This window comes from Balaenoptera borealis (assembly GCF_965194805.1).
Source record: "Balaenoptera borealis genome assembly, chromosome: 3".
Lineage (NCBI taxonomy): Eukaryota > Metazoa > Chordata > Mammalia > Artiodactyla > Balaenopteridae > Balaenoptera > Balaenoptera borealis.
The window spans coordinates 66,901,754-66,922,523 of record NC_138866.1 but is presented as its reverse complement, the minus strand read 5'-3'; the positions used below and the strand labels follow the sequence as shown (position 1 = coordinate 66,922,523).

The following is a 20,770-nucleotide window of genomic DNA, read 5'->3' as shown; positions in this document are numbered from 1 at the left end:
AATGCAGGGGGCCCAGGTTCGATCCCTGGTCAGGGAACTAGATCCCACATTCATGCCGCAACCAAGAGTTTGCATGCCACAACGAAGGAGCCCTCGAGCCACAACTAAGGAGCCCGCCTGCTGCAACTAAGATCTGGTGCAACCAAATAAATAAATAAATATTTTTAAAAATTCAATTGTATATACTAGTCATGAACCACTGAAAACTGAAATTTAAAAACTATATCATTTACAAGTATAAGACATAAGAAATGAAAACTATCATGAGACATCACTACATACCTACTAAATGATTAAAATTAATATAACTGACAATATCAAATGTCATAGAGGATGCAGAGCAACTGGGAATGCAAAATGATACAACCACTCTGGAAAACAGTTTGGCAGTTTCTTTTTTTTTTTTTTTTTTAATTTATTTATTTATTTTTGGCTGCATTGGGTCTTCGTTGCTGCACGTGGGCTTTCTCTAGTTGTGGCGAGCGGGGGCTACTCTTCATTGCATTGCTCAGGCACGCGGGCTTCAGTAGTTGTGGCTCATGGGCTCTAGAACACAGGCTCAGTAGTTGTGGCGCACGGGCTTAGTTGCTCCACGGCATGTGGGATCTTCCTGGATCAGGGCTCGAACCCGTGAGTCCTGCACTGGCAGGTGGATTCTTAACCACTGCGCCACCAGGGAGGCCCTGGCAGTTTCTTTTAAAGTTTAATATATACTTACTATATAACCCAGTGATTTCATTCCTAGGTATTTATCTAAGAAAAATAAATACATATGTCTACACAAGGACTTGTACATGAACATTCACAGCAGTTTGTATGTAATAGGCAGAAACTGGAAAGAAACCAAATGTCCATCAACTGGTGAATGGATAAACCAATTATGATATAATCAAATATTATTCAACAATAAAAAGGAATGAATTGTTACACACAACATGGATGAATCTCAAAAGCATTATACTAAGTGAAAAAAAAGTCAGACACAAAAGCCTCATATTGTATGATCCATTTATATGAGGGTTTGGAAAAGGCAAAACTCCTAGGACAAAGAGATCAAATGACGGGCTGGGAACAGGGAGAGAGGACTGACTATAAAGGGGCATAAAGGAACTTTCTGGGGTGATGGGAATAGTCTGTATTATGATATAGGTTACACATCTGAATACACTTGGCAAAACTCACTGAATTATAAACTTTAAAAGGGTATATCTTATTGTCAGTGAGTTATACCTCAATAGACATGACATGGAAGGAAGAAAGGAAAGAAAGAATGAAGGGAAGAAGGGGAAAGAATGACGAGGAAAGGAAAGAAAGAAAACTGGATAGGATAGTTCACAGGATCTCTTGGAAAGTTGGAGAAACCAGCTTTAGAGGCTATGTAGCCAGCAGTCATGTCCAAAATCATGCTGGGGTGACAGTGAGGTAATAACATCATTGCTGATGCTGGGCAGAGACACTACAGCTTCCACCACTACCCCAAAACAGCGGACACTAGGCCTTGACCCTCAGGTGCTTGCCCGCTGCTGCCTCTAGGAATGAATGCTCCATCTCCAGAAATGGATTTTTCTTGGTGTCCCTGCTTCTTCACGTCACGATTTAGGTCTGGAGTGGAGACATCTGACTGGCAGAGCCTAGGTCATATGCCCACTCCTCAACTGCATGTGAGACTGGGAGACAGAGTACACAACACTTTCAGCTTCTGCAGAGACGCAGACTCTGCATCGCAAGGTGGGGAACTCCTCTAACCCAGGAAGCAGGTTCCCTACTGTCTCTCCAGCATAATTCTGGAAGAGTGAAAAGTGTGCACTACGCCTCCCACATCATGACACTGATGAAGAATTTTAGATGATTGCCCAGTGCCTGACCCTGATCTGTCTTCCTAACTTCAGCATCCTCTCGCCCCACCACCTGACTGGCTCTAATCACTTAGGAATTGTCACTGCCCCTTGCAGCTTGTTCATTTTCATGGACTCGGCTATGCTCTCAATGTCCTCCTCCCCCATCTCCATCTAAGGAGCTCCTACTCATTTATCGAAGCCCACTTCAGGTAAGCCTTACCCAAATCTATGGGCAATACGAACCAGGCCCTTTCCATATTCTGCTCTACGATAGAATTTAGCAGGTACGAAATTAATAGATGCTTGGTAGATGAGAACTGTCTTTCTCCAAAATAAAAGAAGAGAAAGATGTACTTTTAAAATAAAATAAAATAACTAACATTTAAAGCTCTACTCATATAGTCAAAGGTAATAACAACATTTTTTATGTTTTCCAGAAATTCTGAACCAACAGATGACCTTTGGCCCAGTATCTTTATTCCTCACCCTGTCCTGAAAGATTCTCCCTTAACAAATGAGTCAAGTTAAGACATATCTGCAAACTCTCCCTAAGCCAAGAAACACAGAGCAATGAAACACCCTCAGATCCCAAAGAGGCCCAAGACCAGGTCCAGTCTAAGCCTGAAGCCAAGATGAAAACATGGTATACAGCTGACACTTGTTGTGAAATGCTTCTCACTGACAACTAACAAAGTCAACAATTTGATTGCACATCCTAAATTACTCTTGCAAAACAAACAAATGAAATATAGCTAATAGATACAGCTGACCTGAAACAGAAATAACTGCCTTAGTCACTTCTGTCCCCACTAACTGACCAGGCGACCAGCATGAAGGAGGGTAGTCCCAGGGCACAGCATTCTGGGGATTGCGCCCACTGGAAGCCCATGAATGCCTGGTGTGGAGGCTAGATCCCACAGCCTCCCATATTTCACATCCCCTGGCTGTCACTGGTCTTGTGCTAGGTGAGAAGTCACTGACCCATCAACTCCATTTCACCTGGACCTCAAGTCAGCTTTGTGTTCATCTCTCTGTTTGGACATTCTTCCCTCTACAAAGATCCCTTCACAGCAATTTATTCTGACTTCCTTGTTTAAGATGGCAGTGCGCCCTTTGCTCCCTTTCATCTTTGCTTTTCCCTCTACAGTAGCCTTCTGAGCACATAAGGGTTTTGAATCTCTTATTTGTGCATTTTTACATTTTCAATTCCATTTTTAAGGCTGCATGAAGTCTATTATGAAGTCCCTCCCTCCCCCAACACATTTGTTAATCTCAACAACTGACGGGCTGCTAGCAGAAGCTGACGGCCAAGGAGAGGTAAGAAAAGGGAAATCTGAAAGAAAAATGTGTTCGGCCCAGGTTAAATGAGTCACAGTGGGCATCCAGAGCTGCTGCAACCACCCTGCCACACCTTGTCCCACTTCAACAAAGATCACCCCTGCTTGTCCACCTCATGGGACCTGAGAACAGCTCCCAGGGGCAAGAGAGGCCATTCCACTTACCCAGCTCCCAACAACCATTCCTAAGGACTTTCAGAGTGGAACATTAAAAAAAATTTTTTTCCACAAGGGAGAGAGAGTCTGAAATCGTTAGCAAAGGAAAATCCCAAGAGATCGCATAGCTTTCCCAAACAAACTCTCTAGACTTGGGAACACATACTGTACCCATTTTGTACGTAGAGAGAAAAACGTTTTATAACCTGACAAAGAAGTTACATAAACAACACTATCCCCTTTGTTGGTTTCTTTTTTTAAAAGGATTGTTTTGAAAATAGATAATTTTACTGATCCAGGAGCCAAGAATTGTTGTTCTGTCTTGAGGAGTTGTTGGATGTCCCTTCTGGCAGGACTGTTTGTTTGCCTAAGATTATGCGTGCTTGCTGGGGACATAAAAATGAGCTCCTCCAAGCGCTCGGGATTGGACAGAGCTGCACCTGCGTGGAGCTTGGTGCATGTTGGCCCTGGCTCTCAAGGAGAACCAGCTTGCTCTCACCCACTCAACTTAGGATTTCCTCAAATCAAAACTTTTTCTTATTGAGGCTACAGAGGTGGATGAGAGTGCAGGGTTGAGGCTATCTTTACATGCAGCCTGACCAGGTAAATGATACTCAGAAAAGGAACATACAGCCTGACGGTGTCCAGAGCAAGCAGGCAAAGGGCAAGAAAAGATAAGAGAAAAGGTCAACTGCCAGGTAAAACACATCAAAATAGAGCTAATTATCTTGAGGCTAGTATTTCTGGTAAAAGGACATACCAAAAAAAGAAATGAAGAAAGCTCCAAGAGAACACTGGTTGTAAACAAGTACACTCCACAGAAATCTGGTTCCATCCCTGCTCAATCTCAAATGAGATGTTTCAGATGAACCTGAGGAAATAGTTACGGAATCCCCGCTGCTCTAAAGTATGGTTGCTCTTTTGCAAAATAATAGGGTACAACCTAGCGGGAAGGAAACGAACAGTACATAATGCTTATGCTTCATGTATGTAAATCTGCTTGAAATAGAAGTACAGAAACTTCTACAAATGGCTGCTCCTCAATCCAACAACACAGAACAGGTGGCTCTAAGAAAGAGGACCAAAGCTAAACTTCCTTGCCATGAGAATGCATCCCATGGATGCACTCTGTGAAGCAGATATCTGAAAAAAAATTTCTTCTGCTACAATCACAAGCCTCTGTGGTTTGAGTTTTCTCCTCTTTAATTATGTCCACTCAGAATAGTAATTTTGACATTAAATGTTCTTCCCCAAGAAAACGATGAGAAACAAGTCTTTGAGAAGTTATACGTGGTGTGTAATGCCACACAATGTTTTTAAACCCACAATGTCAGTGTTCAGTTTTTCTATGCAATACCACCTCAAAAATATCCAAGTCCTTTCCTTAAATATCGAAGCTTCTCAGGGTGGAAACTCATTCACTGCCCTGATCCCACTACCAACCACAGAGCCTGACTCATAGCAGCGCTCAAGAAATATTAGTTGAATTATCATTAATATGAACAAACGTACACAAAGTTACAACTATCTACTTCCAGTTTCTGGACAATGCCTTTCCTGCAAATGCTGTCAGCAGAGTAATGTTTTCAGCAGAGGGGAATGTTTTTAAATTGGCACATCAATATTTAAAGAAGGAGTGGAGGGTCTATACTTGTTGATTTACAAAAACACATTGATTTTATTCATTTTGAGCTGAGAATCAACTTGGGAACATGAGAGGAGGTAGAAATGTGGGCATGTTGATTCTTGAGAGACCTTGCCAGTCAGCGACTGCTGTACCTCAACACAAGTGCATTCTTTGCTATTTTTCTTGGAAAATGATGAGAGAGGGCAGTGAGCATGTCTTATCAGCTTCCAGGTGTAGGCAGTCCGCCCAGCTGCTTCAAACAGGGAAGGAGGGACGTGGAGGGACAGCCAGTAATGGAACCCAGGATGCGCCTGCTGGGGCAAGAGCCTTTTCAGATACAATCCCCGATTATTCCCATGTCACCTGGACTTCCCACTGTTCCCTTTGATTTTTAAAATATCCCAAGCAACACACATAAGGGAAGGTTTTGTTTACATTAGAGAGGAAATAACTGAAAACAAACAACTAGGCTGCACTATTTCTCTCTCTTTCAAACCTGTTAACCCTTGTGATGGTAATGATGGAAACAAAAGAAAGAAAAAAAGAAAAACAATCGTCCTCCAGTTGAAAGCAGACATGCCTTCTATGAGGATTTGATCATTAGGCAGTGTTTAAAGTCTATTTTACACTGATCTGAAATCATCTACCTCTCCCTTCTTCCCTAGTGTCCAGGATGAGGTAGATGATTCTTCCTGTGTCCCTTTCACGTGTAGTAAATTTGCTGGGGAAGGATGGCACGTTTCTGACTCTTCCCTGTCCTCTTAGTTTTGGTCCTTATGTCTTCCATAGTTGCCACTGAAGCACTGGCTTTTCCCTAGGGAATCCTCTTCTGAACGTATTATTTTTCTGACACCTTTTAAGTGGCTGTGCCCTTTCACGCTGAGAGAAAGCTGTTCCTGCAGGCTTTCTCTCCAACAGTTTCAAAACCTATAACAAACTTCTGAAAACAACAATATTTTCCTTGATATGTCAACAAAGTCTAGCAGTGACACACATATGGTACTGAATTTTGAGCTGATGATTCCCATGTGTGAGTTACTACTGAATTTTACTCTCCTGAGTTCTCAGAGGTATTTTGCTATTTTCTGCAGTGTTGAGATGAGTAGCCCTCTTCTAATCTCAGTTAAATTCTCAGAAGGCACTGGAAGTCATGTTCCTTTCCTCTCTAAAATCCCTGGAGAAAGTCTCCTGGATTAGTTTCTCAATATCAGTTGCTGAAAAACATTCTGTAGCTTCAGACTACAAAATAGTTGGGCAATGTGATATTTGCTACATAACAGGTAGACGAAAATGGCAAGGCTTTCTGGAGATTTTTAATACAATTTGCAGGACAAGACTTTGAGAGTTACTAATTAACTTTGTTCATTTGTTCACACATAGTTTGAGTGCATATTCATTGTCATACATTGTGCTAGGAGCTGGGGAACAGCTTCTGTGATTCATCTGCCAGCATAATAATCTTCCCCAGCATTATCTGATTGCACATGTAAAATTTAGAGTGCTCTAACTTCATCAACACAACAATATTGTGGTGTAATAGATTTTATTTAATCAACACTATGTCATCTCCCTTGGGAGTACAAGTTTGCACATTTCCAGACACTGGGGAAACAGCTTTCTCCTTAAGCTACTGAGATTGTCAAGATACTCTGAAACTGCCCTGTTGTGTTGACTGTATACAGACTAGAATACAAACAACTGACCCAGGCCCATTTGGAGCATCAGCTTGGTAACAAGGATTGAAGTCTAAGACCAACAAGGGACATGTAGCACCCAACTCATTTAAGGGCTCTGTCAGCAATGCTTTCTGGTAACACAGAGCTTAACGGTGCCAATAAACTCTGCCACACAGGCAGTATACTGTCCAAGATACATGGGTCATCCAAAAAATATGAAGTCAAATTAAGAAGACCAGAATTCCCTTTGAAAGGCCAGCAGACAGCATGGCACCAGCATGACATCAAGCTCCAGACCAACATCAACTTCTATAAAATCAGTGGTAGCATCTAACCTCTTCTGGTACAGGGCAAAACTTGGACCTACCACAGATGCCACGTCTGACTTCTCCAGCAGTTCCACTAGTGTCACCTTTCAGCACCCTGAATATTAAATACGAGGACGGATCCAGATTCACTTAAATCCTGGGATGTGATTGGTCTACCAAAATTAAAGCCATATTTATTGCAGTATACGCCCACAGAATGGACAGCAACAACACCAAATCATTCCAGCATAACCTTTGGGAGGTTAGTGGCTTCTGGATGGTGGTTACAGAGGTGATACACACACACACACACACACACACATACACACACACACACACGTGCAATTTCTAACTAGCACAACATCAATTTCACATTAATTGTATCTTAGAAAGAGAAGCAGAAAGTTCGGGTTGGGTTTCTAGGTAGATTATTTGGGGGCGGGGAGGGCAGGCGAATCTTAATATCTTGCTCTACTAAATACCTCCCAGCTCTTCTCCTCTGCTCCTCACTGAAACAGCTAATGAGTGAAAGCTAATACTGCGCCCAACAACAGAACTGTCAGATTATGAGGACAAGAACATAAGAGCATATCTCTGCTATTTGACTTTTTTCCCTTGAGGAATCTGAAAAATAGTCACTCACTTACCTAGAACAGAGTAAGAACTCCTTTCCAAGTTTCCAGGTCTTCACCCAAAGGCCCTTCTGCTAGATAAGGGCAAAGGAGAGAGTTTTAAAACTAAGCCAGCTGAACTACTTAACTGATGAGGCATTCCCAGTAAGGCCTGCAACCTATAACATTTAATTGTAGGTTACAAACTAGGAAATTAAGGACTCTCAGCTCAGGTATGTGGGGGTAAAAGAAAGCACACTAATTAGACGTAATGCCTGATTGTATTCAGGTGCTCTATTTAGGAATCATAGTCCTTAATCAAAAAGTGAGGGGGTTTGTTTTTAAAAAATCATTCCAACAGAGTGAAGTTCAGTACAGAAAAGAGATGGGGAAAATGGAAAAACAAGTTCACAAGCATGGTGCGTTTGGCTTGTATTGAATTCATAATTTTGAAAAACCGGTGTATGACATTTCACTGCATAACTCCCAAAATGATAGCAATGTTAATATGTAAATTCACAATGAAAAAGTCCCAAGGAAAGGGTGAGCTGTAAATTCCATTAGAATTCATCTAGTTCATCCACCCTAACTTTATAGATGAAAAGACCAGAAGCCATGTCTATGGATTAGTAAAAACCATGGGCAATGCAGGCTGTAGTCAAGCAAACACAGCAACCCTAATCCTGCACAAAACCTGAGGACCTCTGAGACAGCCTCCCCACTACACCGGCTCTGCCATCTTTCCAAAACTACATCTGGTTTGTGGAAGACTTGAAGATGGTCCAGAGAAGAGAACAAAAGTTACTGGAAGAATAGAAAAAGGGGCCACAAAGAAAGATGAGAAACAAATGGAAGTAGAGCAAAGAATGTTGTGGAAGATGACATTGCTGGGTAATGGTTTCTCTGATATCCCCACAGGGTAAAGATAGGCCTCGCGTTGCATGTAAGGAAGTGTTTAACCATTTGAACTATTTTTAAATATTCACTTCCGCAGCATTAAGTACATTCACATTGTTGTGCTACCATAACTGCATCCAAAGAACTCTTTTCATCTTGCGAAATTGAAACTCTTTATCCATTAAACACTGATTCCCCATTGCCCCCTCCCCCCAGGCCCTGGCAACCACCATTCTACTTTCTGTCCTACCAGTTTGACTACCCTAGGTACCTCACTGAAGTAGAATCATACAGTATTTGTCCTCTGTGACTGGTTTATTTCACTTAGCATAATGTCCTCAAGCTAAAGGATTATTTTTCAGAAGGCATTTAACAAGTATTAGTTGAGGATGCTGACCAGCTGTTTTCCATCTTCCATAAGAACAAAGAAAACAAGAGAAAATTAGTTTAAATGGCAAGGGTAGAAAAAGCTGTCAGATGCTGGAATATAAACTCATTTAAAGAAAAGACTATGCTTTTTCTTTAGCACTTACAGAAGTGCTGTAAACAATGAGTTAACATATTTAAGTTGACTTATTTCCTTATGATAAGATCTCTTAAAATTATTAAATTAATTCAACAAGCCCTAATTGAGCCTCTGATTGTAATGGTGTGGAAAGTACTAAAGAAATAGAACATATTGTCCTTTTCCTTGAAAAACATACAATTTATTCCAGGAAACAGTATAACTTTCTTCTAGTTCTTACGGTACTTACCATCTCTGCCATAAGCCAGGGATGGCAAATAGCTTTCAATTTAAGCACCAACTCATCAACTGTTAGAGACGGCCAAGAACACTGGGATGAATCATGTGCCCAAGACTGGGTCACAGAAAAGACACTGTAATTAGTTATTGTTGTTTGTTGTGGGTCAAGAAGGGACAAGCAAGGGTAAAAGTGTCATATTCTGGCCATTCCTCTCAAAACCCTTGTAATTTGTTATGCATTATTGATTGCTTAACACCCATCAATATTTGTTTCATGGGCTTCCCTGGTGGCGCAGTGGTTGGGAGTCTGCCTGCCAATGCAGGGGACACGGATTCGAGCCCTGGTCTGGGAGGAGCCCACATGCCACAGAGCAACTAAGCCCGTGAGCCACAACTACTGAGCCTGCGCGTCTGGAGCCTGTGCCCCGCAACAAGAGAGGCTGCGATGGTGAGAGGCCCGTGCATCGCGATGAAGAGTGGCCCCCACTTGCCGCAACTAGAGAAAGCCCTCGCACGAAAAGAAAACCCAACACAGCCAAAAATAAATAAATAAATAAATAAATAAAGTAGCTATTAATTAAAAAAAAAAAATTTGTTTCATGTCTGTCTCTCCAGCTAAAATTAGCTTCACAATAGTCATTGGTACTGTAGCTTCTATTGGGTTGGCCAAAAAGTGCCTTCTGTTTTTAAGTAAAAACAAAAGACACATTTTTCATTTTTACCAAGAACTTTATTGCACAACGTATTCACCCTTTTTCCCACTACCGTCTGCCATTTTCCAGGCAACTTCATAATTCCATCTTCCCAAAACATTTTAATTTTTTGAGCAAAGAACTGGTCCAGGTGCCTTTTACAGTCTTCTGGGGAATTGAAATCTTTTCCATTAAGAGAATTTTGTAAAGACTGAAATAAATGGAAATCTGAAGGTGCAATATCTGGTGAATACAGCGGATGAATCAGAACTTCCCAGCCAAGCTGTAACAGTTTTTGCTTTGTCATCAAAGAAACATGCGGTCTTGCATTATCCTGATGGAAGATTTTGTGTTTTCTGTTGACTACTTCTGGATGCTTTTCGTCGAGTGCTGCTTTCAGTTGTTCTAATTGGGAGCAGTACTTGTTGGAATTAATCATTTGGTTTTCGGGAAGGAGCTCATAATAGAGGACTCCCTTCCAATCCCACCATATACACAACATCACGTTCTTTGGATGAAGACTGGACTTTGGTGCGGTTGCTGGTAGTTCATTTTGCTTGCCCCACGATCTCTTCCATTCCACATTATTGTACACTATCCACTTTTCATCTCCCGTCACAATTTGTTTTAAAAACAGAACCTTTTTGTTACATTTAAGTAGAGAATTCCAGGCAGAAATACAGCCAAGAAGGTTTTTTTCCCTTAACTTATGTGGAACCCAAACATCAAAGTGATTAACATAACCAAGCTAATGCAGATGATTTTCAACACTTGATTTGGATATTTTGAGTATGTCGGCTATCTCCCGCATGGTATAACATTGATTGTTCTCAATTAATGTCTCAGTTTGATTGCTATCAACTTCAACTGGTCTACCCCACCTTGGAGCAATGTCCAGCGAGAAATCTCCAGCACAAAACTTTGCAAACCACTTTTGACACGTTTGATCAGTCCCAGCACTTTCTCCATACACTGCACAAATCTTTTTTTGCGTTTCAGTTGCATTTTTACCTTTCTTGAAATAATAAAGCATAATATGCTAAAAATGTTGCTTTTTTTCTTCCATCCTCAATATTAAAATGGCTACACAAAAATTCACCAATTTTGATAAGTTCCTTTTTAAATGCACACTGATGTGAGAGCTGTCACAATACAATCTAACAAAATTGTTTCGAATGAAGTTAAAGACAACTAAGTGCCACTAAAGCCATCTTACAGAAAGAAACGAATGAACATTTTGGCCAAGCCAATACATATTCAGTATGCCCACAAAATAGGACAGTACTAGGAACTATATAAACACACAACAATGTGACAAGAAATAGTTAGGGAGAGGGCTTCTGGGAAGATGGCAGAGTAGGAAGCACCAGGAATCTCTCTCCCCACCTAGACAGCAATTGCACCAGCAGAATCTGCCTGATGTAACCATTTTGGAATCCTGGAGCATGCTGAAGTTCTGCAACCTCCAGGGGAAGACTTGGATGGCAAATTGTGGTCCATTTCAGTCCATTGCAGCTCTTACCACAGCAGCAGCTACCTATCTCCCACCTTCAGCCATGTGTCAGGCACTTGTGCATGTGTGCCTGGAGCAGGTTGCACACAGCGTACAGGAGTTAGGGTGGGCAAAAAGACCCTGTCCTCCAAATACCAGTGATCTGTGCTCTGCTTGATTGCTGACTGCTGATTGTGCAAACGAAAAGGTGGGCAGCCATTGTTGTTGCACCTCCCCCCCCATTATTGCAAACCCCTCTCCTTGTGGCTAAAGTGATTCCCACAGGATTTAAAAGGCTGGTGCTCATCCCCTTATCTCTGTCATTTTTCTTTTTTAATCCTTTTAGGAACCAGGTATTAGCAAACTAGGATATTCATAAATAACTGTATGTATGGGGGAAATTAGAAAGTGACTACATGTGCCCAGGGAAAGTCTCACAAAAGAGAGAGAAAAGGGCTGAGAGAATATTTGAAAAAAAAAGTGGCTGAAAACTTACCAAATTTGATGAAAGATGTGAATGTAAGTATCCAAGAATCTCAATGAACTCCAAGTAAAATGGACTTGAAAAGACCCATACCTAGGCACATTATAATCAAACTTTTGAAAGACAGGAGAGAATCTTGAAAGCAGCAAGAGAGAAGCACTCATCACAGTCAAGGGATCTTTAGTAAGATTATAAGCAGATTTCTCATCAGAAACTTTGGAGGCCAGAAGACAGTGGGCCAATATATTCTAAGTGCTCAAAGAAAAAAATCAATCAAGAATCCTATGTCTGTTGAGGACACAGGGAGGGGGAAGGGTAAGCTGGGATGAAGTGAGAGAGTGTCATGGACTTACATATACTACCAAATGTAAAATAGATAGCTAGTGGGAAGCAGCCACATAGCACAGGCAGATCAACTCAGTGTTTTGTGACCACCTAGAGGGGTGGGATAGGGAGGGTGGGAGGGAGATGCAAGAGGGATGAGATATAGGGATATATGTATATGTATAGCTGATTCACTTTGTTATAAAGCAGAAACTAACACACCATTGTAAAACAACTATACTCCAATAAAGATGTTAAAAAAAAAAAAAAGAATCCTATGTCTGGCAAAACGGTCCTCCAAAAGTGAGGGAGAAATTAAGACATTCCTCTGTAAACAAATGCTGAGGGAGCTCATGATCACTAGACCTGCCCTGAAAGATATGCTCAAGGGAGTCCTGTAGGAGGAAATGAAAGGATACTAGACAGTAACCCAAAGCCACATGAAGAAATGCAATCTCAATAAAGGTAAATACATGGGCAATTATAAAAGCTGGGATTATTGTAACAACTTTTTAAACTCTGTCTTTTCTACACGGTTTAAGAAGCTGATACATTTTTTAAAAATTTTGTCTAAAAGCTAGTATTATTTTAACTTTGGTTTATAATTCCACATTTTTGTTTTCTACATATTTTAAGAGACTAATGCATTTAAAAGAATTATTAGGGACTTCCCTGGTGGTCCAGTGGTAAAGAATCTGCCTGACAATGCAGGGGACGCAAGTTCAATCCCTGGTCAGGGAACTAAGATTGCACATGCCACAGGGCAAATAAGCCTGTGTGTCACAACTAGAGCCCACGTGCTGCAAACTACAGAGCCCACACACCCTGGAGCCTGCGCACCACAACTAGAGAAGAGAAAGCCCGAACACCACAGCTAGAGAGAAGCCCGCACACCACAATGAAGAGCCCGCACTCCGCAACGAAAGATCCCACATGCCTCAACAAAGATCCCGCCTGCCGCAACTAAGACCCGATGCAGCCAAAAATAGATTAAATAAATAAATAATAAATCTTTAAAATAAAATAAAAGAATTATTAGTTTGTGTTTTAGGGCACAGTGTATAAAGATGAAACTTTGTGACATCAACAACTGAAAGGTGTGGGGATAGAGCTATAAAGGAGCAGATTTTTTGTATGTTATTTTAGTGAAGCTGGTATAAATTCAAATTACAGTGTTATAACTTTAGGGTGTTGAATGTAGCCCCCATGGTAACTACAAAATAAAAATGATAGAATATACACAAAAATAAATGAGAAAGGAATTTAAACATTTCATTACCAATAATATCAACTAAACACAAAAGGAGACAGTAATAGAGGAAATGAGGGACAAAAAAGCTCTAGACATACAGAAAACAAATAGCAAAATGACAAAAGTAAGTCCCTTCTTAACAAGAATTACTTTGAATATAAGTGGGTTAAACTCTTCAATCAAAAGACAGAGATTGTCAGAATGGATAAAAATACATACTCCAACTGTATGCTGTCTACAAGAGACTCACTTGAGATCCAAATATGCGAATACATTGAGAGTGAAAGAATGGAAAAAGATATTCCATGTATATAGTAACCAAAAGAGAGCAGGGGTGGCTGTACTAATATCAGACAAAATAGACTTTAAATCTAAAAAGTTTCCAAGAGACGAAGGACATTATATATTAATAAAAAGTTTAATACTGCAAGAAGATATAACAATTATAAACACTTATCCACCTAATGACAGGCCAAATGGGATTTATTACAGGAATGTAAGGATGGTTTGACATATGAAAATTGATCAATGTAATATACCACATTAACCACATTATCATCTCAATTGATGCCAAAAAGCTTTTGACAAAACTCAACATCCTTTCATGATAAAAACACTTAACAGATTAGGAACAGAAGAAAACCACTGCAACATAATAAAAGCCAGATATGGAAGACCCACAACAAACATCATGCTCAATGGTGAAAGACTGAAAGCTTTTCCGCTAAGGTCAGGAACAAGACAAGGATGCCCACTTTCACCACTTCTATTAAACATGGCACTGGAAGTTCTATCCAGAGCCACTAGGCAAGAAAAACAGATAGAAGGAGTCCAAATTGGAAAGAAAGAAGTAAAATTATCTCTGTTCACAGATAATATAATGTTATATCCAAAAAACCCTGACGATTATACACACACACACACACACACACACACACACACACACACACACACACACAAACTGTTAGAACCAATAAAAAAATTCAGCAAAGTAGCAGGATACAAAGTCAACACACAAAAATCAGTTGCATTTCTATACACTAACAATGAACAATCTGAAAAGGAAATTACAAAAACAATTCCAGTTAGAATAACATTGAAAAGAATAAAATACTTAGGAATTAACCAAAGAGGTGAAACACATGAAAACTACAAAACACTGCTAAAAGAAATTAGAGAAGACATAAATAGATGGAAACACATCTCATGTTCATGGACTGAAAGACTTGATATTGTTAAGATGTTAATACTACCCAATGCAATCTACAGACTGAAAGCAATCCCTGCCAAAATCCCATGAAGTTTTTTCAGAGATAGAGAAACCCAACCTAAAATTCATATGGAATCTCAAGGGATCCTGAATAACCAAAATTACTTTGAAAAAGAAGAACAAAGCTGATGACTCACACTTCCTGATTTCAAAACTTACCATAAAGCTATAGTAATCAAAACAGTGTGGTACTGGCATAATGACAAACATACAGACCAATGGAATAGAACAGAGAACCCAGAAATAAATCCTCACAAATGTGGTCAAATGATTTTTGACAAGGGTGCCAAGACCATTCAATGGGGATAGGACATTCTTTTCAATAAAGGGTCCTGGGAAGACTGGGTATCTACATGCAAGAGAATGAAATTGGACTGTTAACCTAACACCATATTCATAAATTAAAATGGATTAAAGACCTATATGCAAGAACTAAAATTATAAGACTCTTAGAAGAAAACATAGGGAAAAACTTCACGACATTGGATTTGGCAGTGTTTCTTGGAAATGACACAAAAGGCAGAGGCAACAACAACAAACAATAGACAAATTGGACTTCATGAAAATTTTAAATGTTGTGCACAAAAGACACTATCAACAGAATAAAAAAGCAACCCACCTTTTTGGGAGAAAATGTTAGCAAACACCTCATAAAGGATTAATATTCTGAATATACAGTGAACTCCTAAAACTCAACAACAAAACCTGATTCAAAAATGGGCAAAAGACTTGAATAGACATTTCTCCAAAGAATATATACAAATGGCTAATAAGAACATGAAAAGATACTCAATATCATTAATCATTAGGGAAATGTAAATCAAAACTACAATGAGATATCATCTCATACCCATTATGATGGCTACTATCAGAACAACAGAAAATAACAAGCACTGGTAAGAATGTAGAGAAATTGAACCCTTGTACACTGTTGATGGGAATGTATAAATGGTACAACTGCTGTGGAAAACAGTATGGCAGTTCCTCAAAATATTAAAAATAGAAATACCATATGACTCAGCAATTCAACTTCTGGATATATACCCAAAAGAATTGAAATCAGGCTCTTGAAGAGATATTTGTACACCCATGTCCATAGCACAATTATTCACAGTAGCTAAAATGTGAAAGCAACCCAAGTGTCCATAAAGCAAACTGTGGTATATATATTGAAATATTATCCAGCCTTAAAAAGGAAGGAAATTCTGACATATGCTACAACATGAATGAACCTTGAGGACATTATGCTAAATGCAATAAGCCAATCACAAAAAGACAAATACTGTAATGATTCCACTTATATGAGATACTTAGAGTAGTCAAAATCATAGAGACAGAAAGTAGAATGGTGGTTGCCACGGGCTGGGAGAAGGGGGGGAATAGGGAGTTATCATTTAATGTTTATAGAGTTTCTGTTTCATAAGATGAAAAGAGCTATGGAGATGGATGGTAGTGATGTTGCACAGCATTATGAATGTATTTAATACCAGTAAACTGTATCTTTAAAATGATTATGATGGTACATTTTAAGTTATGTGTATTTTACCAAAACTTTAAAAAAACTAGAAGAAAAAAGAAATGGCTACCAGGTCAACTACCTTGTCCATTACTCATCCCTTTACCTGCTCTCTGGATCCTATCCTCATCTCCATCCTCTTGGTCCCTGCTCCATTAATATTCTTCCTCTTTCCTTTATCTTCATCCTTTTCTTCTCCATTTACTCTTTCTTCAAAGCACATGAACATGCTTCATCTCTTCCATAAGTGAAAAACAACTACCGTTCCTAGGCCTATGTGCTCCCAATTTCTGGACTATTTTTTCTCTTGTCCTTCACAGTGAAACAGAGAAAAACTGGTCAAAAAAGGCTACCTCATCTCCCAGTCCTCTTTGGAGCCTTGCAGTCTGAGCCTTACATCATGGAGCCCCCTGAAAACATTTTTTGCACTCATCACCAGTTACCTATTAGTGTCCAGATTCAATGCACTCTTTTCAGCTCTTATAAAATTGCCTCTCTGGAATATCAGATGCCCTTAATCTCTCCATCCTTCTTAGAGTTATTTCACTCTTGATTTTGGTTATGACATCTCCCTGGTTATTTCTCTTCCCTCTCTGGCTGCTCCTTCTAACCACAATTTTAAATGGCTGTGTCCCCATGGGTCAGTTCCTCTTCCTTTCTCACCACACAAACTCTTTCTGAGTAATCTCTCAACAACCACATTTTATATCTGATTGTCCAACTGCCTCCCGCATAAGCCAACTGAATAACCCATGCACTTTTATTTTAACACATCCAAAATTAAACTCATTGTCTTTCTTCCCATTGTCCTCCCTCCACACACCCTATTTCCCATCAGCTTTTTTAAATAAATTTATTTATTATTTTATTTATTTATTTTGGCTGTGTTGGGTCTTCGTTGCTGCGTACGGGCTTCTAATTGCGGTGGCTTCTCTTGTTGCAGAGCACAGGCTATAGGCGTGCAGTCTTCAGTAGTTGTGGTGTGTGGGCTCAGTAGCTGTGGCTCACGGGTTCTAGAGCACAGGCTCAGTAGTTGTGGTGCACGGGCTTAGTTGCTCCGCAGCCTGTGGGATCTTCCCGGACCAGGGCTCAAACCCATGTCCCCTGCCTTGGCAGGTGGATTCTTAACCACTGTGCCACCAGGGAAGCCCTATTTCCTATCATCTTGATGATTAGCACCTTCATCCATACAGCTGTCCAAGCCAGAAAACTGAGATTCATCCAAATTTCTCCCTGTTCTTTTATTCTCCCATCTAGTCACTCTACCATTGTTAGTTCTTTCTCCTTGATATTTTTCATATATATTTTCTTCTCTGCATTCCCACTGTCAGTGTCCTAGCTCAGGCTTTCATCATCTCTCACCTGGACAACAGCAACTAACCTATAACTGGTGTTCTTGCCTCCATTCTGGTTCCATCGTGCCACCTTTAGAGCAAACATCCTAGCCCACAAATCTGTTCATATTGCTCCCTTGCTCAAAATTCTTTAATGGCTCCTCATTGCCTATTATCCTTTGAATCTCAATGCCAAGATGAAATCCTCTCTATTAGCTAGGACTCTTTAAGCAAAAAGAAATGCATCTTTTTTTTCAATTAATTTATTTATTTTTGGCTGCATTGGGTCTTCGTTGCTGTATGCAGGCTTTCTCTAGTTGTGGTGAGTCAGGGCTACTCTTCATTGTGGTGCACAGGCTTCTCATTGTGGTGGCTTCTCTTGTTGCGGAGCACGGGCTCTAGGCACACGGGCTTCAGTAGTTGTGGCATGCGCGCTCAGTAGTTGTGGTGCACGAGCTTAGTTGCTCCATGGCATGTGGGATCTTCCCAGACCAGGGATTGAACCCTTGTCCCCTGCATTGGCAGGTGGATTCTTAACCACTGCGCCACCAGGGAAGTCCCAAGAAATGCATCTTGACTGGCTTAAGCTCAAGGGGAATTTACTGGGTTATGTAGCTAGAAAGTATACTAGAGAAGATCACAAATGTGATTCAGCAATTCCTCAAAACCATGCCCCAGCCTAGTCTCTCAACCCAAAAGGTTATTCACTTAATGCTTCTGCTTTACTCTAAATTTTTATTCAGTTAATGTGCTTAAAGAGTATTTTTTTAAAATTTATTTTATGTATTTATTTTTGGCTGCGTTGGGTCTTCGTTGCTGCACGCGGGCTTTCTCTAGTTGTGGCGAGTGGGGGCTACTCTTCGTTGTGGTGCGTGGGCTTCTCACTGTGGTGGCTTCTCTTGTTGTGGAGCACGGGCTGTAGGCATGCGGGCTTCAGTAGCTGTAGCGCGTGGGCTCTAAAGCACAGGCTCAGTAGTTGTGACGCATGGGCTCAGTTGCTCCACGGCATGTGGGTCTTCCCGGACCAGGGCTTGAACCCATGTCCCCTGCATTGGCAGGTGGATTCTTAACCACTGCGCCACCAGGAAAGCCCTTAAAGAGTAGTTTTAAAGACAAGAGCTGTAGTAATCTAGTTATAGTAATGAGGTGTAAAAGAGTTTTCTCCTAGTTAGCTGTCCTATTATGTCTATCAATAACTAGTATTTTTTTATGGACTCTTTCACTGTAATAGAAATAAGAGAAGCACATGAAAGAGTTTAAGCTGATCAAAAATAACTGATGAAATTAATGGAATAAGTAAATAAATATTTCTGTGATATCAGACTTAAAAAAAAAAAAAAACAGAAGCAGTCAATAATGAAAATAATTGTTCCTAAAGGTGACTCTGAAATTCTCTCTGATCTAGTTTTAAATACCTCAAAGACACTGTTCTAGCAATAACAAGATAAAATTTAAAAAGGAAAGAGACAGGGAATTCCCTGGCAGTCTAGTGGTTAGGACTCCACGCTCTCACTGCTGAAGGCCTGGGTTCAATCCCTGGTAAACTAAAAATCCCATAAGCTACAGGGCGTGGACAAAGAAATAAAAAACAAACAAAAACCAAAAAAAAAAAAAACCAACAGCAAAAAAAAAAAAAGAGGAAAGAGGAAAGAGACATTATTAGAATGCAATCACATCCATTTGTTTATGTATTATCTATGGCTGCCTTTGCTCTACAACTGCAGGGTTCAGTAACTAAAACAGAAACTCTATGATTCACAAAGTTATAAATATTTACTATCTGACTTTTTATAGAAAAAGCTTGCTGATCCCTGCCTACACAAATAGAAGAAGAAATTTCTTTATTTACTAGTGACCATGAAGAGGGGCTTTGGATCTATGATTCAAGATTTCTACAGTAATACATGATTGCACTTATTGTATCAAATCAAGTCATGAATTTCTATGGAGTCTCTTACTGAGATACCAACCCCTCTCTTTGTCTTTTTATTTTTTGTAATTTTGGGCAGGGTGTGAGTGATGTAATATGTAGTGACATGTGATCAATATGTGTATTAGATCAGAAACAATGACCTAGAGCACAAATTGATGAGATTACAGGGGCTGAAGGAAATGAGTAAGTCCACTTGCCTTCACTGTTCATGTCTGTTTCAGGAAGACCTTGAAGGTTCAGGCAAATGCACTCCAAAAGCAACATGCCAATAGGCCATTTGCAGATTGTTTCCTATCTTTAAATCTCCCAGATCCTGTCTGTACTTCATTGGGATTAAAGAAGTATTGGTTCATGCTCAACATCATTAGCCATCAGGAAATTCAAATCAAAACCACAAAGAGATACTATTTCACACCTACAAGCCTGGCTATACTAAAAAAGACAGGTAATAACAAATGTTGGGAATGTTGTGGAGAAACTGGAATCCTCATATGCTGCTGGTGGAATTGTAAAATGGTGCAGCTACTTTGGAAAATAGTTTGGCAGTTTCTCAAAAGGTTAAATACAGAGTTACTGTATGACCTAGCAATTCCACTCTTAGGTATATACCCAAGAGACATGAAAACATATGTCCACACAAAAACTTGTAAATGAATGTTAATAGTGGCATCATTCATAAAAGTCAAAAAATGGAAACAATCCAAATGCCCACTAACTGGACAAACAATGGAAAAATAAAATTTGCTTCATCTATGCAATGGGATATTATTCAGTTATAAAACAGAATGAAGTAGTGAAACATGTTATACCATGGATGAAATCTGAAATATTATGCTAAGCAAAAGAAATGACAAAGACTCTCTCCTTGACCAAACTTCAGTGAGGCTTCTCTAAGCCTTTCCTTGGCTAGGCCTCATCTTAGGGCCTTGTCCTTAGACCTGCATAACCCATTTTTAGACAGAGTCCTGCTAAGTCCTTTTAGCAAGAATTCCCACCCTCAGTATATGATCACCTTCAATATCTGATCAAATTCCTCATTCCCCACCATCCCTCATGTGATATTTGGTTACCCTGGTCTGCCTTCAGGCAGTGCTGTTAGTTCAGTTGAGTAGGAAATTTCCCTACATTTGATGGCTCCACTTAGTAATTTTCCATCCACCAATTCTCCCCACCACCACCATGGCCTTCTCCTTAGCCATAAATCCCCACTGTCCATGCTGTCTTCAGAATTCAGCCCAGTTCTATACTGAGGCCTCTTTCCCCCTATTGCAATAGTTC

General features: G+C 40.0%; 1 protein-coding gene across 1 annotated transcript in view; it reads right to left on the bottom strand.

Annotated features, from left to right (window-relative positions):
* Positions 1-690: 690 nt before the first annotated feature.
* LOC309625854 (uncharacterized protein) overlaps positions 691-20,770 on the bottom strand; it is a gene marked incomplete at its 5' end in the record, with an annotated part of 100,260 nt that continues 80,180 nt past the window's right edge. The window contains 2 exons of the mRNA XM_082385912.1: positions 691-5,269; positions 7,590-7,648. Coding sequence (XP_082242038.1) covers positions 5,179-5,269; positions 7,590-7,648 — 150 coding nt within the window. The 3' untranslated portion in view covers positions 691-5,178. The remainder of the gene's footprint in view (positions 5,270-7,589; positions 7,649-20,770) is intronic.